The following is a 21,091-nucleotide window of genomic DNA, read 5'->3' on the forward strand; positions in this document are numbered from 1 at the left end:
ACGATACTCGAATCTTAGGGCCTCTACGAGTCCTTGACGGCCCGCTGCGCATGGGAGTCGATCGCTCGTTCCAACACTAAGAAGTACGCCTTCGCGCACTGTACTACACTAAAGAGCTTGCTCCCAGAACGCTAGCGCGATCCGCCGACTCGCGAGTGGCTTTACAAAATTATACACGCGTTACGGGCAACCTCACCGGCTTCCTTGTCTCCCCAAGTTCTCTCCAAGGCCCTCGCTCCACCTCAGGACGTTCGTCCTTCGCTCGTTACGCCAGAAACTCGAGGACGACCGGGCTGCCGATACGCTATCATGAACAGCTGGTGCGGAAGAGCGCGATCAAGACGCAAGGTGTTCAATCGCAAGTCGATGTGTTCCCCACGAAGAGGGTGCGCTACGTGGCTGCGCGTGGCGTCAGCCAATAAGGGGTACCCGCTACGCGCTTCGCGACAGCTCGCCCTCAATGACGTACGCGACCCAATTTCGCGAGGCGTTCTTCAATCGCGGGGCCCTTGATCCTCCTCCCTTGCAGGCGGCTTTCCGGTTAGTCTTATCTCCCCGGGGCCGATACGGGAGGCTGGTTAAAGCTGAAGGGTCTTCCGCTGCTGCTGGCCTCGTCGGCTTTCCCGATGCGACGTCTCGTCCAGTTTTCTGCCGTGTCGCTCGCGGCTCCCCCTGGGAATCCCATGCCCCCGCGGTAATCATCCTGTGCCTCGGCCCTGTCCTCTATTTTCCGCTGCTCCGCCAAGGCCGAATTCCTTGTCCTGTACGGTGATCCTCGGTATTTTCACCGAGTGAAGCGCCCGATGCAAAATACAAAAAGGTATATAATTAGAATTCGCAAATAATATCGCTAATGTGGCCCGCCGAGGATCGCAGTATACTCTCTGCACCTCCCGGCCGCTAGCGCAAGCACGGGCCTTGTGACGGCGGAGAGACGCTGCGACGCAACAGCGAAACTGCAACGTCACAATACATATAATACGTATATAATATGTCTAATATAATATATGTGTATAATACGTTTTATACATATTATACAATTTTATACGTAGGGAATTTAGAAAACTACTTGCAGCCCCAAAATGCTCAACCCTAGGAGTACGTAATAATGTATATTTATAAAATATTTTAAAGAAGATGTAAACTTTGTTCGTCATTTTTAAAGTATTCTAATTCACAGAAAAAATTTCAGAAATTTTCTAAAAGAGTATAAAATAATATAAAAATTCTGAAATTGAAACTTATACATGTAACATATGATTCATCCATATGTACACTTGAAAATGAGTTCATAGAAAATGTCGAAACTTCTGTATTTTTACTGCATATTTTTAAAAGTTTTTTATAAATTATACTGCGCTTGATAATTACTACACCTAACTTGTATCACCGTTTCCCAATATTTTGTTGTTGTTTATATAACAATTATTAAAAAATATAAAGACTTTTAAGAAAAACTTTGCTGTACATAAATAAATAAGTTAATCTTAATTTACATAAAAGGTATTATATTGAGATTACTTCAATTCTTTAGAAAAAAATTACGTTGGTTCAAAAGAAAAATTACAAACAGATAACCGATCAATGAACGAACCGCATATAGGTTTGGAACCGTGGTAACATCTCCAATAATATGGTACAAAATATTCTGAGAACATAAGGCATTCTGTAGCGTCATAACACCAGTCATGCATCTTGCAGCACCTGAAACATTATATTTTTTTCAATTAATATTTGTTTTCTATAAAAAAAAAAAACAAATATTGAAGGAAAACTTTTGAACATACAATTGACTTTTTTCTCTAATAGAAAGTTAAATAAAATTTTGATAAAATTTTAATAAACATAATGTTTTATTAAATTTAGTGAAATTTTAATGAATAAAATTTTAATTTTAATTATTTTGTTAAAAAATTATTTTTTACTTTAACCCTTTGCGGCATGATGATCGATATAGCAATCTACCTTGAAGTCATTTTTTAAATTTTTGAACACCGCATTTGAATACAGCATTTTATTATTTTTTCTTGTAATTTCACAGTTTTAATCCTATGCAGACAGTTAAGCGATCTACTTAATTGACTGACATGTTTAAACATATACCGGTCGAAACAGTTAAGTTAATGTATTAATATTGTTATATGTTATATATACGTCGTTTAAAAGGACATTCTTTAAGATATACTGGTTATTGCAAAGAATAATAACACATGCCTCCATGGTCGAATTGACTAGGACGCCCTCATGGAATGATGGAAGATCCGGATTCGAACCCCGGCTGAAGTATTATTTCTCGCAATAAATTAATTTATAGTTTTTCGGGGAAGGGCGGATTTTCAGACGCTTTTGAGCATCGATATTTAGTAACTCTGTTGCAAGTCTAACGAAACCGGCGCACAGTTTAAATGAGCTAAATAAATTTTAAATTAATAGATATACACGAAGTGATAGACACCCAAGAGTGGCCTTCACTTGGACACAGTGCAGATGGACATATTGCAAATGGACACAAAATAATGTACACCGTACCTTTTTACACTGTAAAGTTGTACACCGCAAAGTTGTACAGCCCAAAGTTGTATTATCGTAGATTTCTACACAGTAACCGTGACTACACACACACACACACACACGCGCGCGCGCGCGCGCACACGCACACGCACACGCGCGCGCACACGCACACGCACACGCGCGCGCTGGATGCAAGGGGGGCCTTCGGCCCCCCTCTGGCACCCATCTCGCTCGGTAGAGGTACCTTAAACAGAAGGGTATAGAAATGTATGGTGTACAACTTTGTGCGGCGTACAACTTCGTGGTGTACAAAATTCCTGTGTCCAAAAAACCGTGTCCATTTGAACTGTGTACATTATTTTGTCCATTTGCAACGTGTCTATCTGCACTGTGTCCAATTGTATTGTGTTCAAGTGACCCACTCCCGACATCCAATATTTACTTCAGATGACTGCCAAAAGATGGGTAATTAACACTTATTTTGCTAGTAGAGTGGAATCAAAGCATAGTTAAATCTCCAAACTACAATTTGATGGCGACACTAGTTCCATTTGTTATGGTACTTAAAAGGTAGAGAATGTTGAATTAGTTATGGGTAATCACCCAGTGTGTATACGAAGGGTTAATATTGTTATATGCTAATAAATAAAATTTCTTACCTTTGAATACAAATTCGTTAGTAGATTCTAATGTTTGGATTCACTAAACTAACATTGCATATTTAAATTCCGTAAAATTTAGTTTTCAGTTGTTTATTATGATCATATCCTATTTAACCTAAGTGATATATAAAAAATCCAAGAATACTTTTGATAAATTCAACATAAGTGATATTATTTTATAACGAAAAACTTTTGATCAAATTCAATCTAAGTAATATACATTCCTAAAATGATATAACTTTGATTATTAAAGTAACAATTATTTTAAATAAAAAATTATTGTATTCACACACACACAAATTAATTTTTCTACAAAAATAATGATATGTAAATATTTTAATATATAAATTTTAATATATAAATTAGTTTGGAAGAAAATTTGTAAGATTTTGTATTAAAACAAATTATTCGGTTTAGCGGCGCCAAGTTCTTGTAGTAAAATATTTATTTGTAGTAAAACCTTTATTTGTATTAAAATATTTATTTGTAATATTTTTTATTTAATTTGTAATTTGTAATCAAACTATGAATACTAGCCAAAGAATAAGCATCTATTTTTATAGATTGGCGCATATCTTTTCATATCATTATTTTTGTAGAAAAAAAACTTAAGGGGCTAAATACACCAAGAGACGTAAAAAATAGACCTTTTTCTCGATTTTTTTTTTGAAACATAATGTATGTAATTAATCCTAGTTTTTTTTACTTTAAAATACATTTTCAGAACACGTTTGTAACGAACCTCCCGTCCGCCGGCATCACCGACCGCGCACAGCCCGGCTGGACACCCGCCGGGCCGCAAAACGGGCACCGGCTCCGATCCCGACCAGAATACGACCAAGAGAAGCTTCCCGCGACACGGCGATTAGGGTAAAGTGTTCTCTGCCTTAGCCAAAAGCTCTTGGCGCCGCTCGCATCTAAAACTCCTAGTGACTACTCCGTAGCAGAGGGTAGAGCGTCTCCGCCTTCGCTGAGAGTTCTCGGCTACGGATCTTTCTCAACGCCCGATTACCCGGCTCGAACACAACGAGGGTGGAGTGTTCTTCATATCCATCGAGAATTATCGAGATCGATACTGGCGTTTCTTAGATCATCGCAAAATCCGAAATCATCGCGCGATAGTCAAAACACTCCGCGCTTCACGCTTCATACCGCGCACCGGCGATCTCGAGGCTCCGGCGATTACCGTCCGCCGCGCCGCTTATCTCACCGCGTCACGAAGTTCCGCTTCTCGCCTCAGGGCACTGCCCGCCGGCTTGTCGCCGCACACCGCGACTTCCACAAGATATTCACGCGACCGGAGAACAGCTGTTTCAGCCGAGCGACGCTTTGTATATAAAATCTGTAAATACTTGTACATACATTTTTAAGAGTAAAATATATTATGACGTTTTATTAAACTCAACCGAATCGAGTCTATTGTCTCAGAGACCTTTCCTACACCCGATCCCGGCGAACTAAAAGTCCGCGTAGGAAATACGGTCCGTTACACGTTTCAGAATAAATTTGAACTGAAAATATTAAAAATGGCGGAGATATTGTTCTCATCGCAAGATGAGTTGTTGAAAAAAGACGCTCCGCGGTGCCAATTGCAGTTCGTACAGGACTTATCTGAAACAGATCAGACTAGAATTTTCTTAAGCTGAATAATATTATCTAGTTTTTATTGTAGCCGATTTTTAAAATATCGATTTTTGGCAAAATGGCGGCCGTTTAAAGAAAAAAAGCGATTTTTTTTCCTGGTAAAAATGTAAAATCGGAGCGTAAGTTGAATGTAAAGGGAGAGTAAGAGCGTAAGTTGAATGTAAAGTGAGAGTAATAGAAGCGTTAACAAACCTTCTACGAAGCGTAAATTGAAACAATGAAATGTAAAAGAAGCGTTAACACTTCTTTTACGTTTTATTGTTTCAATTTACACTTCGTAGAAGGTTTGTTAACGCTTCTATTATTCTCCCTTTACATTTGATTTACGCTCCAATTTTTCATTTTCACCAGAGTTAAGATAAAAATCGGTCGTTTATCTAACTTTAAAAAAAAGTAAGGGCTTGGAAAAAAAACCGCTACCATAAAGACTGCCTTTTTTGTGTAGATTAAGCTCTCCAAATTTCAAATAAATCGGTCCAGCCGTTTCCGAGATATTTTTGGCACGCGTTTTGAAAATATGGTTTCGAGAAAAATGTGTATAAAGTTTGATATTCGGTTAAAACGTAGATAATTTTTTTCCAAACTTACATGAAATCATTCACTCCAGGGCCATACAGTGAACCTTCCCCAGATGTAGCGGCATTAAAGGCTTCGATTCTAGCTTGCCGGCATAATATTTTTGCGTAAGCTACCTGTTGCGAAGGATTGGAAGGCGTTCATCGCGCCCCAGCGTTGTCGAACGCGCTTGGACCTTTCTTGCTATATCTCCGACAATTTTTAATCACTTTGAAACTTGCAGGGGATATTCTCAAGACCTTATACTTTACGAATATGCAAAAAACGAAAAATGCATATTTTCAAAATTTCTAGGTGTATGTAGTTTTTTAATATTCTCATTTTGTAGTGTTTATTTTTAATTAGCGCAAAATATTTACATATCATTATTTTTGTAGAAAAATTAATTTCCCACATAGCACAAAAATTGCAATTACATTGTAGCAATATTGCTGCAAGATTACAATGTTGTTGCAACATTGCTGTAATATAACTGCAATTTTTGTGTTACGTGGGTTGTGTGTGTAAGTACATGTAAGTACAATAATTTTTTATTTAAAATATTTGTTACTTTAATAATTAAAGTTATACCATTTTAAGAATGTATATTACTTAGGTTGAATTTGATCAAAAGTTTTATCTTGGATTTGTGACTTTTTTCGTTATAAAAAAATATCACTTATGTTGAATTTATCAAAAGTATTCGTGGATTTTTTATATATCACTTAGGTTGAATTGGATATGATCAAAAGTATTATCTTGGATTTTGTAATTTTTTCCTTAAAGAATAATCACACACTTGGCGCGCATTTTTTACCTTTTTTAAAAAGATTATTTGGTTCGGATATCATGCATTTTGTAGTATTTACTGATTATATACCACTTAGATTAAATTTGATATGATCAAAAGTGTTACGTCCGGCAGACTCTACGATTTTCCTTCGTCAGAGAAGCAAATAAGATTACAAAAGAAATTCCATTTCAACGGTCTCCGATAATTTTTTATGCGTCTAGGATTGGTCTGTTAGAAACGTGACAACAAACATGGATGGACAAAACCACCAAATTAATAATTTTAACTCCTTTTGAATATTGAGTCAACAAACAATAAATTCTGAACGTAGAAATAAAAAAACAAACTCGGCAAGGTTTCACGTTTCCTCACAAAAAAATGAGCAATAAAGAATCCAAATATTAGCAAAAAATAAATAATTGTTTCCTCTATCTGCAAACCATACCGTAGCACGTCTAGCACGTCTAGCACGTCTAGCACGATAGAATGATTTATCTTTTTAAACCCTAAGGAAAGATAACCTACGCAATTAGGATATTTAAACCACCTACATCTGGATCCTCCCTTTGTAAGACTCTATTTATATATATATATAATATAACCTTGAAGAGAAATAGTAATTAGTAACGTGTAAGGGGAGTAATTAGTAACAAGAGAGAATAAGATCAGTGAGAGTCATCACACGCAGAAAGTCAGTCAAAACACTATCAGTTAGTTACCCAAAGTTAGTTAGTGAGTCAGTTAATTAGTTAAAGAAAATAAAACAGCAGTGATGGAAATAACAGTAGGAAAATAATATGAAGTTAGTAAAAAGGTTGTATAGCAATAGTTGTAATAGAATGTAATCATGTAGAATCAGTGTGCGAATAAACTTTAGTGCCGTTCCATCAAGAAATCTATTCGATTCCGACAGATTTGTTCGAGAACCAGTAATAAGTAAGTCCTACAATCACTATTTCTTTCTTTTGTTTTTAAGTTACTCATTTACTCCTTTTCGTTTTTAAGTCTTTAAGAGCCACTCCTTTGAGTAAGTCCCACGATCACATCTACTCCCTTCCGTTTTAATTCTTTAAGACACGCTCCTATTATTTATAAATAATTCCCTCTTAGAGTTTTTTTGTCCCCCTTTTTTCCCCGAACCTCGTGGATTCCAAGTGTGATCCTCGCGAATTCCGCTCACCTTTATCAAATCTCGAGGATCCCGTGTGCGAATCTCAACATTCTACATCTTCTTTCAATCTCGAAGATTCCGCGTGCAATTATCAACATTCTTCACCTTCTTTTGATCTCGAGGATTCCGCGTGCGATTCTCAACATCCATCTTTTAACCTCTCACGACCTCGAGAATCCCGCGTGTGATTCTCGCCATCCCTTATCCTCTCACGACTTCAAGCATCCCTGTTTTCCTCACGTAACCATTTAGTAAACCCTTCGACTATTTCCTTGTTCCGCGTTTATCGTTATAACTATAGAATTAAAATGAAAAAATCTTTTTGGTTCCCTTTTTCTGTCTACCACATACTTATATAATATCTGTACAACTATATATACATACTTACTATGCGTTTTAAATTCGATTATACCACCGTTATTACAAAATTGTCAAATCACGACTTCAGCGCTTATTTGTATTCTGTTTTATTTTTTAAAATTTTGTTATAATATTACAATAAATACTATTGTTAATTTTACGTAAAATTTTATTATTTATTTAAGTTTTTACGACCTCCCTTCATCCCGAACAAAGATAGCACTTGGTCCGATCACAAGTTAAAAATTCAATTCGTTTACTCAAAACTTGGACCGACGAACGCACGACTCAAAAACGGGTTATAACGAGCTTACCGGCACGGTGACCCACATTTTTTAGTCGCAAAATGTGTTTGACCCGAGGCATTTACCCTCTCTTAATTTGTGTGCCTACGGGAATTCTATGTTTTGTTACGTCCTTCCCCGCCTTACCTGTTCTCCTTGAAATATCTTTCCAATAAAATAAATAAAGTTAAATCCTATAAGGCTGGACGTAACAAAAGAATTATCTTGGATTTTGTAATTTTTTTCCTTAAAAAAAACCACACACTGAGCGCACTTTTTATTTTTTTTCAGAAAGGTAATTTGGTTTTTAATTTTTCATTGGTGTTGATGGTTAAATAAATGAGGTGTGATGTATATAGAGATATTGTGCATTGGTTAAATATTAATAATGTTGTAAAAATGAGGACCATCTTTTGTCACCAAGATACTAGCAATTATATATGTCACTAGTAAACCAAAGAATAAAAATTTGTGTTATTAAAAATATTTATTTAAAGTTTTATTCAAGCCAATTAATAGTTAATATTGATTGACAATTACAGCAACATTTAACTAATCACAATTCTGTATCACATCTTATCTATCTCATCGACACCAATGTAAAATCTGAACTTGTTACTCACTGATTAATTAATTTTACATTGGTGTTGATGATTAAATAGATAAAGTGTGACGTAGTTGTGGATCTGTTAAATATTGATAACGTTACAAAGATAAGAACCATCTTTTATCACCAAGGTACTAGCAATTATTTACGTTACTACTAAAATAAACAATAAAAGTTAGTATTATTAAAAACATTGAAAGTTTTATTCAAGCTAATTAATAGTTAATATTACTGCAACTGATCCACAATTTAACTGATCCACAATTCTACATCACACAACATCTTACTTATCATCGATACCAGTGTAAAATCTGAGCTTGTTACTCAGTGATTAATTTATTTTACATTGGTGTTGATGATTAAATATATGAAGTGCGATGTAAAGTTGTACATCCGTTAAATATTGATAACGTTGTAAGGACACTGACCACTCTCGCTGTTTTTCTCCCTCATTTACATTTTTGGCGCGGATTTTCGCCAGTCTTGCGTTCACTCTCGCCTGCCAAGTATCTCGTTTTCAATTAGGCGGTAGCGCTCAATGTGCCGACTTATTTACACACAGTTATCAAACGAATTAAACTTTGTTACTTTTTATTTTCTTCTTTGATTACGTATTGTTTTTTCTCGGGTCACGAATTCTCTTCGCGTAGTGCCAGTTTTGCGGGAAGCGAAGTCAAGCAACGCGCTCGCAATCGAACAGCTGTCTCGAGAGCCATCGTCAGTTTCGGCCGTGTGCAAGATTTCTGCTACGTTGGGGCGTTGTGACACACGCTCGACAAGATTTCCGTCGCGATCGCTAAAGGCAGGAGAAAAATCGTTCGACAAGAAGATTTCCGATCGTCAAAGTTAACTCGTCGCTCCCGCGCACTCGTGCTATTTGTGATCCGAGATCAATGTACAATTGAATTTGGATGTTTATGAATAAACTGTGTGTGTGAAGTGACAATTCTCTGTTTCGTTCTTTCAATTGTGCTCGTTCTACCTCCAGCGAATCCGCGGATTCGCGCAACACGCTCTCCGCGTTCAAGTCTGAGCAGTTCCGGTATCTAGTGTGCTCGGTTGCCTTCGGCAAACGAGAGCACGCGCACACCCAAGAAGCATGCGAATGTGACCGCTGTTCATGTCATCATACCATTATATTTTGTCGGTATGAAAGGTTCGTAAATAATTTAAATGCGCGTTTATCAAGTTATAGCACACAAGCGCCTCTTGTATAAAAAATGTGAAAGTGACATTTTCTAAAGTTGACGATGGCGTATTTTTGCGTCGTGATATCTCCTTTTATAGGGTACGTAGAAGAAAGATAAAAACAGTTTTTTTTTTATAAATCAACCCCAAGCTTTCGATTGAACCTAGTTAGAACTTGATCAGTTCAGCCGTTTCTGAGATCCAATAATCTCAAGTGCTCGCAAGTCGTGTACTCGCGTAAAAGAGCACGGTCGGGCTCGCGCTGCGCTTTCACTTGGCGCGAGCCACTACCGTGTCTCTTGATCTGAAAGCATTAATTTTTATTAACTTTTATAAAATATTAGTATTTAAAATAGCAAAATTGATTGTTTCTTACTGAAAAAATGTCAGCAACAAAATACATTTGAAGTATTTATAAATACAGTAGACGCTCAATAAGACAAAAAGTATGAAAAAGAATATAAAAAGAATAAAAATATGAAATCTCAAAAGAAGTAATTTTTTTCATTCATTATTTTGAATTTTCTATTTTAAACGCAAATTTCAAAAATTTGATGATTTACACATAATCAGTCTAGAAAAGCTCTGTATATTTGTTCTTGTAAAAAAATAGATAAGAAATTCTAAAATTTGTTTGACCCGAGAAAGTTCTGTATATCAATTTCTATAAAAAACCAATAAAAAATATTTAAAATCGCGAGTCGTCATTTTGGATCTGCCATTTAAAAAAAAATTGACTAAATCTGACGGTAGATTTGTATTCAGGGATTCGAAAAATCTTTGTATACCAATTTCCGATAAAAAAATATTCAAAATCGTGAGCTACCATTTTGAATCCGCCATTTTGAAAAAAATTATCGAAATCTGCAGATGGCAGATTCGTAATCAGCGATCCTAAAAAGCTTCTGTATATCAATTTTCGTAAAAATTCGATGAATTGAAAAATGTGTGCCGCAAAGGAGTATTACAAAATGAATGACATTTTAATGAAAATTCAATAAAAATATAGTGAACATTCAACAAAAAATCATTAATACAATTTAATAAAGAAGTAAATATTTTACTAACATAAAATTGCAAAAAAGGTATTCATCCGAACCACGGTTCCACCTCCAAATGGGCTGAAATTTTTTGTAATAATATCTTATGCTTAGAAAGTAATGTAAATAACAATTTTTAGTCGAGAAAAGTCCAAAAAAAGTTATAAACAAAAAAGGTTTAAAAATGTACCATTGGTTTCTGATTAATGTGGAATAAATTTCAGCCCATTTGGAGGTGGAGCCGTGGAAAAATTACCACCAAAAAATTTTAATTAAATTACAACAAAAAATATTTTAAGTTAACAAATTAATGATATTACAATTTTTGGTAAAATTTTAATGAAATTGCTGATTAAAATGTTCCAAAATAAAGAAAAATGTAATTAAATTTTATCAAAATTATGTTGAAATGTTATTAAAACTTTTTTGGCATTTTCAATCAAATTCTAAATAAGTGAATAACGTACTGATCGATACCATCGATGACATATCCGGATCCTAAGAATCCACAGTAACAACCATATCCTTTGTAAGCTAAAGGATTACATCCTGTAGCGCACACTACCATGTTATAAAGATGTATTACTCCCCTTTTGAATCTCGCATGCTCTGTGCTCTTCTTTAAATCAATTCTGAAATGACATAAGGAAAAAAAAATAGTATTAAACGTTAAAACCAATATTCCACATAGCATCTAATGTTACAAGAATATTGGATAATTATTTAGATTAAGGGACACCGCGCCGATGACCTTGATCTTGACATATGTTGTCAAAGACATAACCCTGAGTAACATTTCCTTATAACTTAATCGGCGGTCATTGTTCGTTAAAAAGTTTTAACAAAAGAAGTTTAAAAATATTTATATATTGTACCACCTTTTTTCTTTAAAAAAAACAATTTTTTCTGAAAAAATAAATAGCATAGTTAAATAGAGGTAATTATGCTGTAAAACTTTTGTATGAAACACAAACTTTTTTATATTTTGTTTAGTTTGCGAGATATATTGAGAAAACACAAAAATGTCTCGACTTTGAAGGGTGGTTTCACCCCTTCAAACCATTTATAAGCACCAACTAAAGATTTCTAAATTCATGTATTTACCTCCTCTACATTTATGTCATGTTTCATTAAAATCAGAATTTTCGCGTTCGCGAGGTTCCCTTGTCAGTAAATATTTATGTCATAAGGTTCTTGGTACAAGTTTGTTATCTATTATATGAAGATGGATAGGGAAGTTACTTTTTAAAAGTAACTAGTTATCATTACTTGTTACTGAATCGAAAAGGTAACTGGTTACTGTTACTGTTACTTAAAAAATAATTCGTTTTGTTAATTTTTAATATTAAAAAAGATTTAATATAATAATAAATAAGATTAAATAAAAATTTGTTTGTAAAATATTATTTTAAATATTTTTTAATATTAACGAAAATAATGGTAATTATGCACAATAAAGGTAACCTCACCGATTTGAATGATCTTAATATACGTTGTCAGGGTCGTTATTCTGAACAATTTTTCCCTATACATGGGGCAAGGAGGGGCTTTTCCCTCTCCTGCACTCAGCCCGGTAGAAGTACCCTGGGTAGAAGTGCACAAAAGTACGGTGCGTATATATAAACAATTCAATTATATAGTATAGAGAACGCGTGTGCGGAGGAGGGGCGGAGCTGCACCCCCTCTCCGTAATTTTTTCTAACTCTAACTCAATCAATTTTATGTTGCTATTTGATTAATGCGAAAATGTTGGAAACGAACAGCGTGTATCTTGTTTGACCTGGAAAGTTGCAAACCCGTGTGGTACTGTACAAGTGTACTGTACTGTAAAACTTATAAAGCAAGGTCTACCCTATTTGACTCAAGTTTCATAAATACGATACATACAGAGTGCGGCGCCAAAATTTGGACAAATTAAAGATTTTTTTCAAACATAATTTTTATTGCAAAAACAGAAAAGTTTACAAGTTTTTTTTACTAAATTGTTTGTAAAGTCATAAAAAACACATTTACTCAATATATCCTCCCACTGCTTGAATGACCGCCTCTATTCTCGATCTGAAACGTTCGCAGGCCCGTTTTAATGTGTCACAATCCATATCGACAAATGCCGCTTCAATAGCGGCTCTCAATGATGCGACGTTTGGATGTCTGATCTTGTTGATGACCCTTTCTACCACGCTCCATACATAGATGTTCAAAGGATTTAAATCTGGGCTGTTGGGAGGCCAGAATTCTTTAGACCAAAACATGTCGACGTTGTCCGACAACTAATTTTAAACCAAATGAGTGGGCGGGCGCATCGTCCTGCTGGAAAACATACGGCTTTTTAGACGACACAGTTTCCATCCACGGCTTCTGACAACGCGCTCCTTCGAGTGAGTTTTCCTCGCCGGTGTTGCAAAATTTTCGTTGGACTTCTCCGATTCATTATACTTTGCGACGACATCATACACAGTCGATCCCGGGTACCCGAAGAACCGAATGATTTCTGTCACTGAGCGCCCAGCGCGAACACTTTCGGTAATTGTGGCTCTTCGGTTATACTCCGCACTTGGTTTCAATATTATTGCGACTGTTTCGAGATTATGGCTGTTTAATACATGCGTCAAGCTATTTGGACGCCAATCGTGACCACTACAAGTGGTACGGAACGGGGGGAAATTTCAATTGAATTTTGTTCGGATTTTGGCGCAGCACCCTGTAATATCAGAGCTTTACATAAAGTAAACTACATCCACGTTTGTACAGTAGCCTCTATCCCGGCCAAACATTCTGTATACCATATAATTTTGTGCCTTTTTACAAATTTCATTCCATATTAATCAGAAAACGATGATACATTAAAAAATTTTTTTTACCCTTTTTTTTACACCTTCCCCTGCACCCCGCCCACGCGTTTTCTGCACTCTACTCTCCATTCTTTTTCAAAACTAATGAAATTGAAGCACGAAATTAAAAAAAAACTTTTTTGTATAACTCGGAAACTAAGGCCGAGCGGCGATAACACGTATGGAAAAAAGTTGTTCAGAATAATGACCGTGATAACATATATCAAGGTCATTGAAAGCGGTGAGGTCGCCCTTATTGTGCATAATTACCAAATAATTTATTTTAAATTTACAAAATCCCAAAAAATAAAAAAAAACAAAATTTCAAACACTTAAAATGTAGATAAAATTTGTAAATAAAAAAGTTTTGGTTATTTAAAAGAGAATGTTGAAAAAAATTGTCTGTACCATTAAAGGACCATGCTTAATCATAAGATGAAAAAAATGTGATTTTGAAGGAAAAATGTAATTTTTTTATAAAAAAAAATTTATTTATTCATTTTTTCTTGCAAGAAATTGTTAATATAAATGTACGTATATTAAACAACGTTCAGAAATTTTTTCATTGTAAAATATTGTAAATTAAAAAAGTTGCAGCCACTTTAAGGAAACTAGGTTTTTCAGCGGTGACTATGATTTCTGCAAGCCAATTCATCTGAAATAAAAAAATCAAAAAGATTCTATTAGTATATGAATATATCTTGTTCGTGAACCAAGGATTTTTTTATTAAGAAAAGGTCACGTTTTTTTTTAAACAGTTACCATTTTGTATAAAATTATTTTTTCTAAAAATCGTTGGTTCATGAAAATATATTCATATACTAATAGAATCTTTTGATTTCTTAATTTTAGATGAATTGGCTTGGCGAAGAATATGCGTTTGATAAAAAAAAAAGGAAAGAAAACTATTTATCTGCGGATGAACATCTCGCTAAATTTACGACTTTCGCAATTGTTAGAAGAAAATAAAGATGAAAAACGTAGAAAACTAATTGATGTTTTGTTTTGCGAGTGACATTATGTTTGTGTAACATGCCTAACATGTAACGTGTATACTTAATTATAATTTGGACATTTGTTTCCAATGACTGAGTGGATGGCAGGTGTGAGAGCAGTGGCTGATGTGTGAGAGGAATAAAGAAGTGAGGAGGAGGGAATAACAAAGGGGCAGAGGAGAGAACTAGGACGAGAAATGGATATGGATGAGTGAAGGTTTTTTCGAAAGAGAAGTCGCATTCGACATGTAATATTTCTAAAACGTTTCATTTAAAATATTACACTTCTACAGCAACATCATAGAAATATTCCATGATTATTTCTGCAACATTTCTGTAATATTTCAATGTCCGCGATTATTTTAAATGCAACCTTGCTGAAAGATTTCTGCAATATTTCAGTAATATTTTTAAAATTTATTTATGTAAAATATTACAAAAACGTTTTAAAAAATATTTCGGGTGTACATGTCCGTCATTTGCTTGCACCCACATAGCACAAATGTCGTACCGCAATGATGTATTACATACATTGCGACCACCCCAACCATAGTTATACCTTGTAACCGCGCTCGCGAGCGACGGCCAACTTCGCCTCCGTCCCTGGTCGCGGCCCTGAGCCGCCCGGGTGTCGGGACGACTGTCTTCTCATAATATTTTCGATGCACTACTTAATTGGGCGCCAGGTACGTTAAGCGTACCACTCTGTCCACGCCAAATCACAAATTAGCGTTACAGTATTGAGATCGCGAAAAAGACGGGCGTTCGTTAGGCGACCGGGGCGTTAGCGGCTCCGATAGCCAACTACTCAGCCCTAAAATGGCAGAGGGGGAGGTTCGGCGCGGGCGGATGGAATCGGGAAGGCGAGAGAGCTATTAAAACAACGTAAATTTAACAATGAGATTAACAAATATATTTAACAGTAAACAATACAAAATTAGACGGCTCTGTTGAGCGGCAATGGTGACTCGCGCGCGTTACAAGCTGACGACCGCTTAAAATTAAATGTCATGAAAACGGGATAATTAACGAACGGGTTATTTTGCGTACGCGGGAATTCTCCGACTTGTCTACGCTTTATCCTGCGTCGTTTGGTGGACGCCAAACTCCCGATAGGATAACAGTTTCGCCAAGAGCGATTGGGACGAACAGTAACTCCGAGCCCGCGCGGCACGCGACGGACTCGTGCTCTTCCACACGTTACAAGATTCCGCGAGTAATATACGCAATAATTATTGTGAGCTCGCCAACGAGGCGGTACAAGACAAGGATATGAAAAGAATCGGACGAAAGCGCAATTAACAGAGATTCGCGATACCGATGCGACAGAGTAAATCAGATTTTACTAACAATAAGTTATAAATGCGCGACAATTCACAGCGCGGTTAATGACAATAACTCGCGACACGACTACAGGACGAAAATACAACTGACTCGGCTGCGGATCGAAACGCACACGCAACGTAATTGTAATACGAAACGAACAGCACGGAGCGAATTCACGCGGGCGGGCGCGATCGGGCAAAGCAACGATACTCCAATAAATTCGTGACTCTAATCTAATGACTACAAGATCGTAATAAATTCGTGACTCTTTCGTCAGTCGCCCAATCGCGAAATCGGTGGCTTTACAATTCTAATACGACGCTCGTCTCACCAAACCGGCTCCTTTGTCTCGGCCTCGTCTGGATCGCGGGAGGTTTCCGGCTCCTGCGTCCTTTTACACGATATCTCAGCTCAGGATCTGGATCGCACACGCAATACAATACAACGTGCGCAGCTCGAGTGAGGGATCCTGGATCCTGCGGGGGCCGCTCGGCGACGCGCCCCATCTTGCCTCCGATAAGCCAGGCCCTTATTGGCCGCGCTATCCAAAATCGATTTTCGCGCAACGCGTAGCGTGCACGCCGTCGCTTGCTGATCGATCCAAGCGCGGTGGTCGATATTGTTGGGCCCCGCGCACGAGAATTTTTGGCGCTCTCCTCTGCGGCAGATTTCTCTCTCCTTGCCGGGCGCATCCTCCGCCACCGGGACGTTATCTCCTTCTCGACGAGGACGTTTACTGATTACAAGCTGTCGCGATCTCCGCCAGAACTTATGCGGGATCGGATTTGAAGTCGCCCCGTCGTGACACCGGCCTCGCGCGCCTTCGCTGGATCCTAAAAGCGTGATTCGGCGACAGTATCGAAATTCTCGTACGATACAAATTGTAGACAAGATAAGGGCGGTATTACCTGCGGATCCCCGCTAGAAAAAGATCTTCTGCAAATCCCTCGTTGATCTTGCTTCGCGACTTCCGAAAAGGTCTTTCCGTCGAGATGAGACGCCAGAACTTACAAAATAAATCTCCAGGGCCACCGTTCTCCGCCACGCTCGCGATGCAGCGCTCGCAAAAATCTTAACGATAAATAAACGGACAACACACAGGACGTCACTCACACAAAAACACGAGATCACGCTTTCGCATCCGTTTCCGAACAGGAGGACGCAAGATCCGCGTGATGTTAACGCGTAAGGGCCGATAAGACCCTTGTGACGGACAGCAGCCTGCGGCTGTCACGTCACAACCTATAGTTATAATTTAATTAATTTCTACAATCGGAAAAACACAGTCATCCATCTAATTGTCAGTCGATGTTGCCCAGATAACAGAATGATGCAAACTTTGCGCAAAGTTTATAGCAAACTCGAGCAAACCTTTACAGCAAAATTACGACAAGATATGTCCTCATAAAGCTCAGTTTTTGCTGGCAAGGCTTATCGTAAATAGTATAACGCATATTTTATTTAAATAACAGGATAAAACTTGCTAGTAAAGCATAACAGCGTTGTTAAATATACTTTTGCTATAAATGAAATTTTTTAATTTTCAAAAATTGAGAGGGGAAAGGAAGATTTCGAAAAACATAAAATTTTCAAAAAATTTAATTGCACAGTTTTAAAGTACATTAGAAACCATAAAAATTTTGTTAAAAAATTTTTTTATATCTTTTATTGTTTTGACGATATTTGCTTAGAAAGATAAAAACCGATTTTTCTTCAAGAGTGTTTTCACCACTTCAACGGCCGTATGTTTACCGTGGTGCCCTATTTTCCCGCATTTTCGGCATTGTAGTTTGCTTTTGTAATTCTCTCCGACGGGCGTATTATATTTCGGCTAGGTCGATTTGCGGCCGTTCCTTTTATTCGCTCTTGCGCGCTTGCGACGGCTATTGCTTCTTGAAGCGCTACATATTTGCGCGATCTGATTACGGCTTTCGTGTCGTCGCTAATCTATCGTGTCGTCCCTATCTGATAATTTTCGAGCGCCTGCTACTGTAGAATGTCTAATATCGCGCGTTTATTTTCAGTCGTATAATGTTGTCGGCCTTCTATCATGGACTTATATAAGTCCATTGTTAACTTGTCGGTCCGGAGTCCATATGTTCGCAAATTTTCTCCGGCTTTAAGCGTGTTAAATTTGATTTGTAAATGCGTGGTACTTTTTTTACTGGCGTAACACGTTTCTAGCTCTTGTTTTAATTGTTCGAAATCGTGGATTTTTTGCGTTTGAAAGTCTAATGGCACGGCCTTTTAATTTCGTACACAATATGGCTCCTAATAGAGTCACTTTGTCAGTCGGATCAATATTTTCAACTGCGTACGTCATTGCGCTTAAGAATTCTTGTAGTTTGCTCGCATTTCCGTCGAACTCCGGAATCATGCAACGCGCTTCTTTTAGCGGTAGGAACCCGCGGCCTTTCCGATGTCGGACGTCATCGTCAAGATCTATGAAGATCGTTTCTTTTCGGCTGGGTCGCGATGGTCGGTAGTCATGGATGCGCTAGGTATGTAATTGCGTTTCTCGCCCCGCGTCTATATTCGTTTGTAACCGGCGTATTTCTTGAATTATTTCCCGCAGAGTATCTCGGACTTCGTCTCTTTCTCGCGCTACAGCACGGACTGTGCTGCTCGTGGGGCCGGATTTTTGTTTATTTCCCGTTGTATTTGTTGAATTTCTCGCTCAGCGTCGGCTATGAATTATTGTGCTTCCGATGGTTGTGCTTGTTCGTTGGTACTCATTTCTTATCTTTCGAGAATTTCTTCGGGGTTAAATATATCGGAATCGTATGAGGTTAATGAAAATTCACCTCGTGAGAATACGCGGCTCGGAGTTCGGCTAATGTATGGTCTCATCCGTCTGATCTCGCGGTTTTGTCGTGTCGCGTTGTCGAATAGACTAGAGTCAAGACTCACGAAGGGAAATTCTCTCTCGCGTACGACGTGCTCGGGCAGCTCGTTATCACCTTCGGAGGAGTATTTTATAGCACTACGAACGTTATTTCCTCGCGAAGGGCTTGGGCCGCTTGCCATGCAAGATTCAACTCGCAGTAATGTATAGATCGCGCCGCCGGTTCGCTAAATAGCCACGGTTCGTTCCGTATCGGTAAGTTTCTATCTGACATTCGCTATTGTTAATATATTTTTCGACAACTAGATTACGGGGGGCTTGTGTAATTCGGGTTTTCGGACGCGCTCGCAATAGTTTATTTCGCTTACAAAAGTGATTTTCGGACTTACAGTATCGCAGTATATCGCTGCATGTCGTCTGTCGTTTCGCAGCTTGGGCTAATACGTCACGATGCGGTAGGTCGGTGTCTTCTCCGATTACGCCGCTATCGCTGTTGTGCTGTCCGGTGGAGCTCTAGCTCAATGGCTGCTTTTCTTGCTGGATTTCGAGTCCGCAGATCAGCTGATCGGCTCGACTGCGTTGTGCAGTATTTTCAACGAATTTCGTTCGCTCTGATCAGCTTCCACTCTTTTCTCAGCTGTTCTCCTTTTGGCTCTGAGTCTGTTAGGGAGTATTTGTCCGTCTCGGTAGATTTTTCGGCAGTGAATCCCACCGCTGCCACCAGATTTGTTGTGCTTCTGATCACGAGACACGGTATCGGGGATCGCTGTTGTAACTCCTCGGGGTCAGGTTTCAAAGAGATAACGCCGATAGTAGATTAACACTATATATTTACTTTCAACTAATTTACAATACGTTGTTAATTAGTAAATCCTTAACAAAGATGTTATGTCGAGCGACACAGGTTCGTCGCTGTATGATATACAAGTAAGCTCATTTGTTATCTTTTCGCAGTGTTTATATACACCAATTTTTGGGCTAGTTACCGAGGAAGGTATTGCAGCGGTCATTGGCCTTCGATCAGTGCACTTGCTTAGCCAGCAATTGCTGGTTACGCAGATTCCATCCAAAATCAGGAAATTTTAGGTGTTGATAATTTTGCAACCGAGTGCATTGCCCGGTGCAACGCCCGGTATGAAGGCCGGGCGGTGTTGCACGCGCGAGGTATCACTTGACACCTTTATCGCTTGCGATATTCTTTGTGTGAGTGCATCACATTCACAACACTGATAATATTTATTAATTTGATCTATAATATATATTCCCAATAAAAGAGTTACGTGACATCCACGTGGAATCCACGTGATTTACATGAATTACGTGGATGCAGGTTTTTCTACAAGTTATCCACGTGGATGCAATGCTCTTTTTTCATCATTGCGTCGAATTCTTTCATCTTCGAATTATCTCTTAGATTTTCTGTCGATATATTTGTTAAGAAATATTTATAGAAAATTTACATGGATATTTCGAGAAACGCCGCGCGCTTGTTTGCCAGTTAGTGCACGGCGCCGTCGACACCCGACGCGCTATATAAAGACCACCCGCAGCACGATTAAGACAAGCAATAATAAGCTTTTTACCCAATGTGGAAGAAGACTGCCACATAATACTTTTATGATTTACTCATTTTAATTGAGTAAATGATTTGCTACAAGAAAAGTGACTTTCACTCTAGTCTGAAGAAATTACTTATCGAGCGAAAAATTCATTCTTATAAGAAGTGAGATGTCACTCCATTTTCAGTGGCCGTATTTCACTATCGCTTAGAATAAAATTTTTTGGACTGACGTTTCACTGCAAGAAATTTAGAAAGTATGTTGCGTACACGACCGTGCACGGAAAATATCATAACATTAAAATATACGAATACATTCGTTTAGCGTACATGGTCTCGAGATTCGTTCGCGACGCATAAACACAGGCATGTGCCTGTTCGAACCTGCACGTGCTTGCACACCGACGATGTCTTGACTGTCTTGACTTAGAGACAATGTATCGGGAGAGGGGACGGAAATTTCTAGCAATTGGCCGAAATTGTATAAAAACACATCCCTCGAGGAAGGGACAGTCACTTTCGCTTTGGCTTTCGAGAAGTGAGTTTCGAACAGTATTCTTTGCAAATCGTATAGTGAACGCAGTTTCCGAACCACGTTGCCTAGCATATTCTCTCAGTTACCACGCGACACGATCCGACGATCTCGAGCACCACACGCATAACATCAATCGTTAATCACGATCAAAGGTCTACGGACCTCAGGCGTTATCGTGAAGCCGTC

The 21,091-nt window shown here is 38.0% G+C and overlaps 1 protein-coding gene across 1 annotated transcript in view; it reads right to left on the minus strand.

Moving 5' to 3' along the window:
* Positions 1-1,185: 1,185 nt before the first annotated feature.
* LOC105838097 overlaps positions 1,186-21,091 on the minus strand; it is a 130,788-nt gene continuing 110,882 nt past the window's right edge. Inside the window, exons 5-6 of the mRNA XM_036292847.1 lie at positions 11,283-11,447; positions 1,186-1,704 (exon numbers count right to left, since the gene is read on the minus strand). Coding sequence (XP_036148740.1) covers positions 1,542-1,704; positions 11,283-11,447 — 328 coding nt within the window. The 3' untranslated portion in view covers positions 1,186-1,541. The remainder of the gene's footprint in view (positions 1,705-11,282; positions 11,448-21,091) is intronic.

This window comes from Monomorium pharaonis, chromosome 10, assembly GCF_013373865.1.
Source record: "Monomorium pharaonis isolate MP-MQ-018 chromosome 10, ASM1337386v2, whole genome shotgun sequence".
NCBI lineage: Eukaryota > Metazoa > Arthropoda > Insecta > Hymenoptera > Formicidae > Monomorium > Monomorium pharaonis.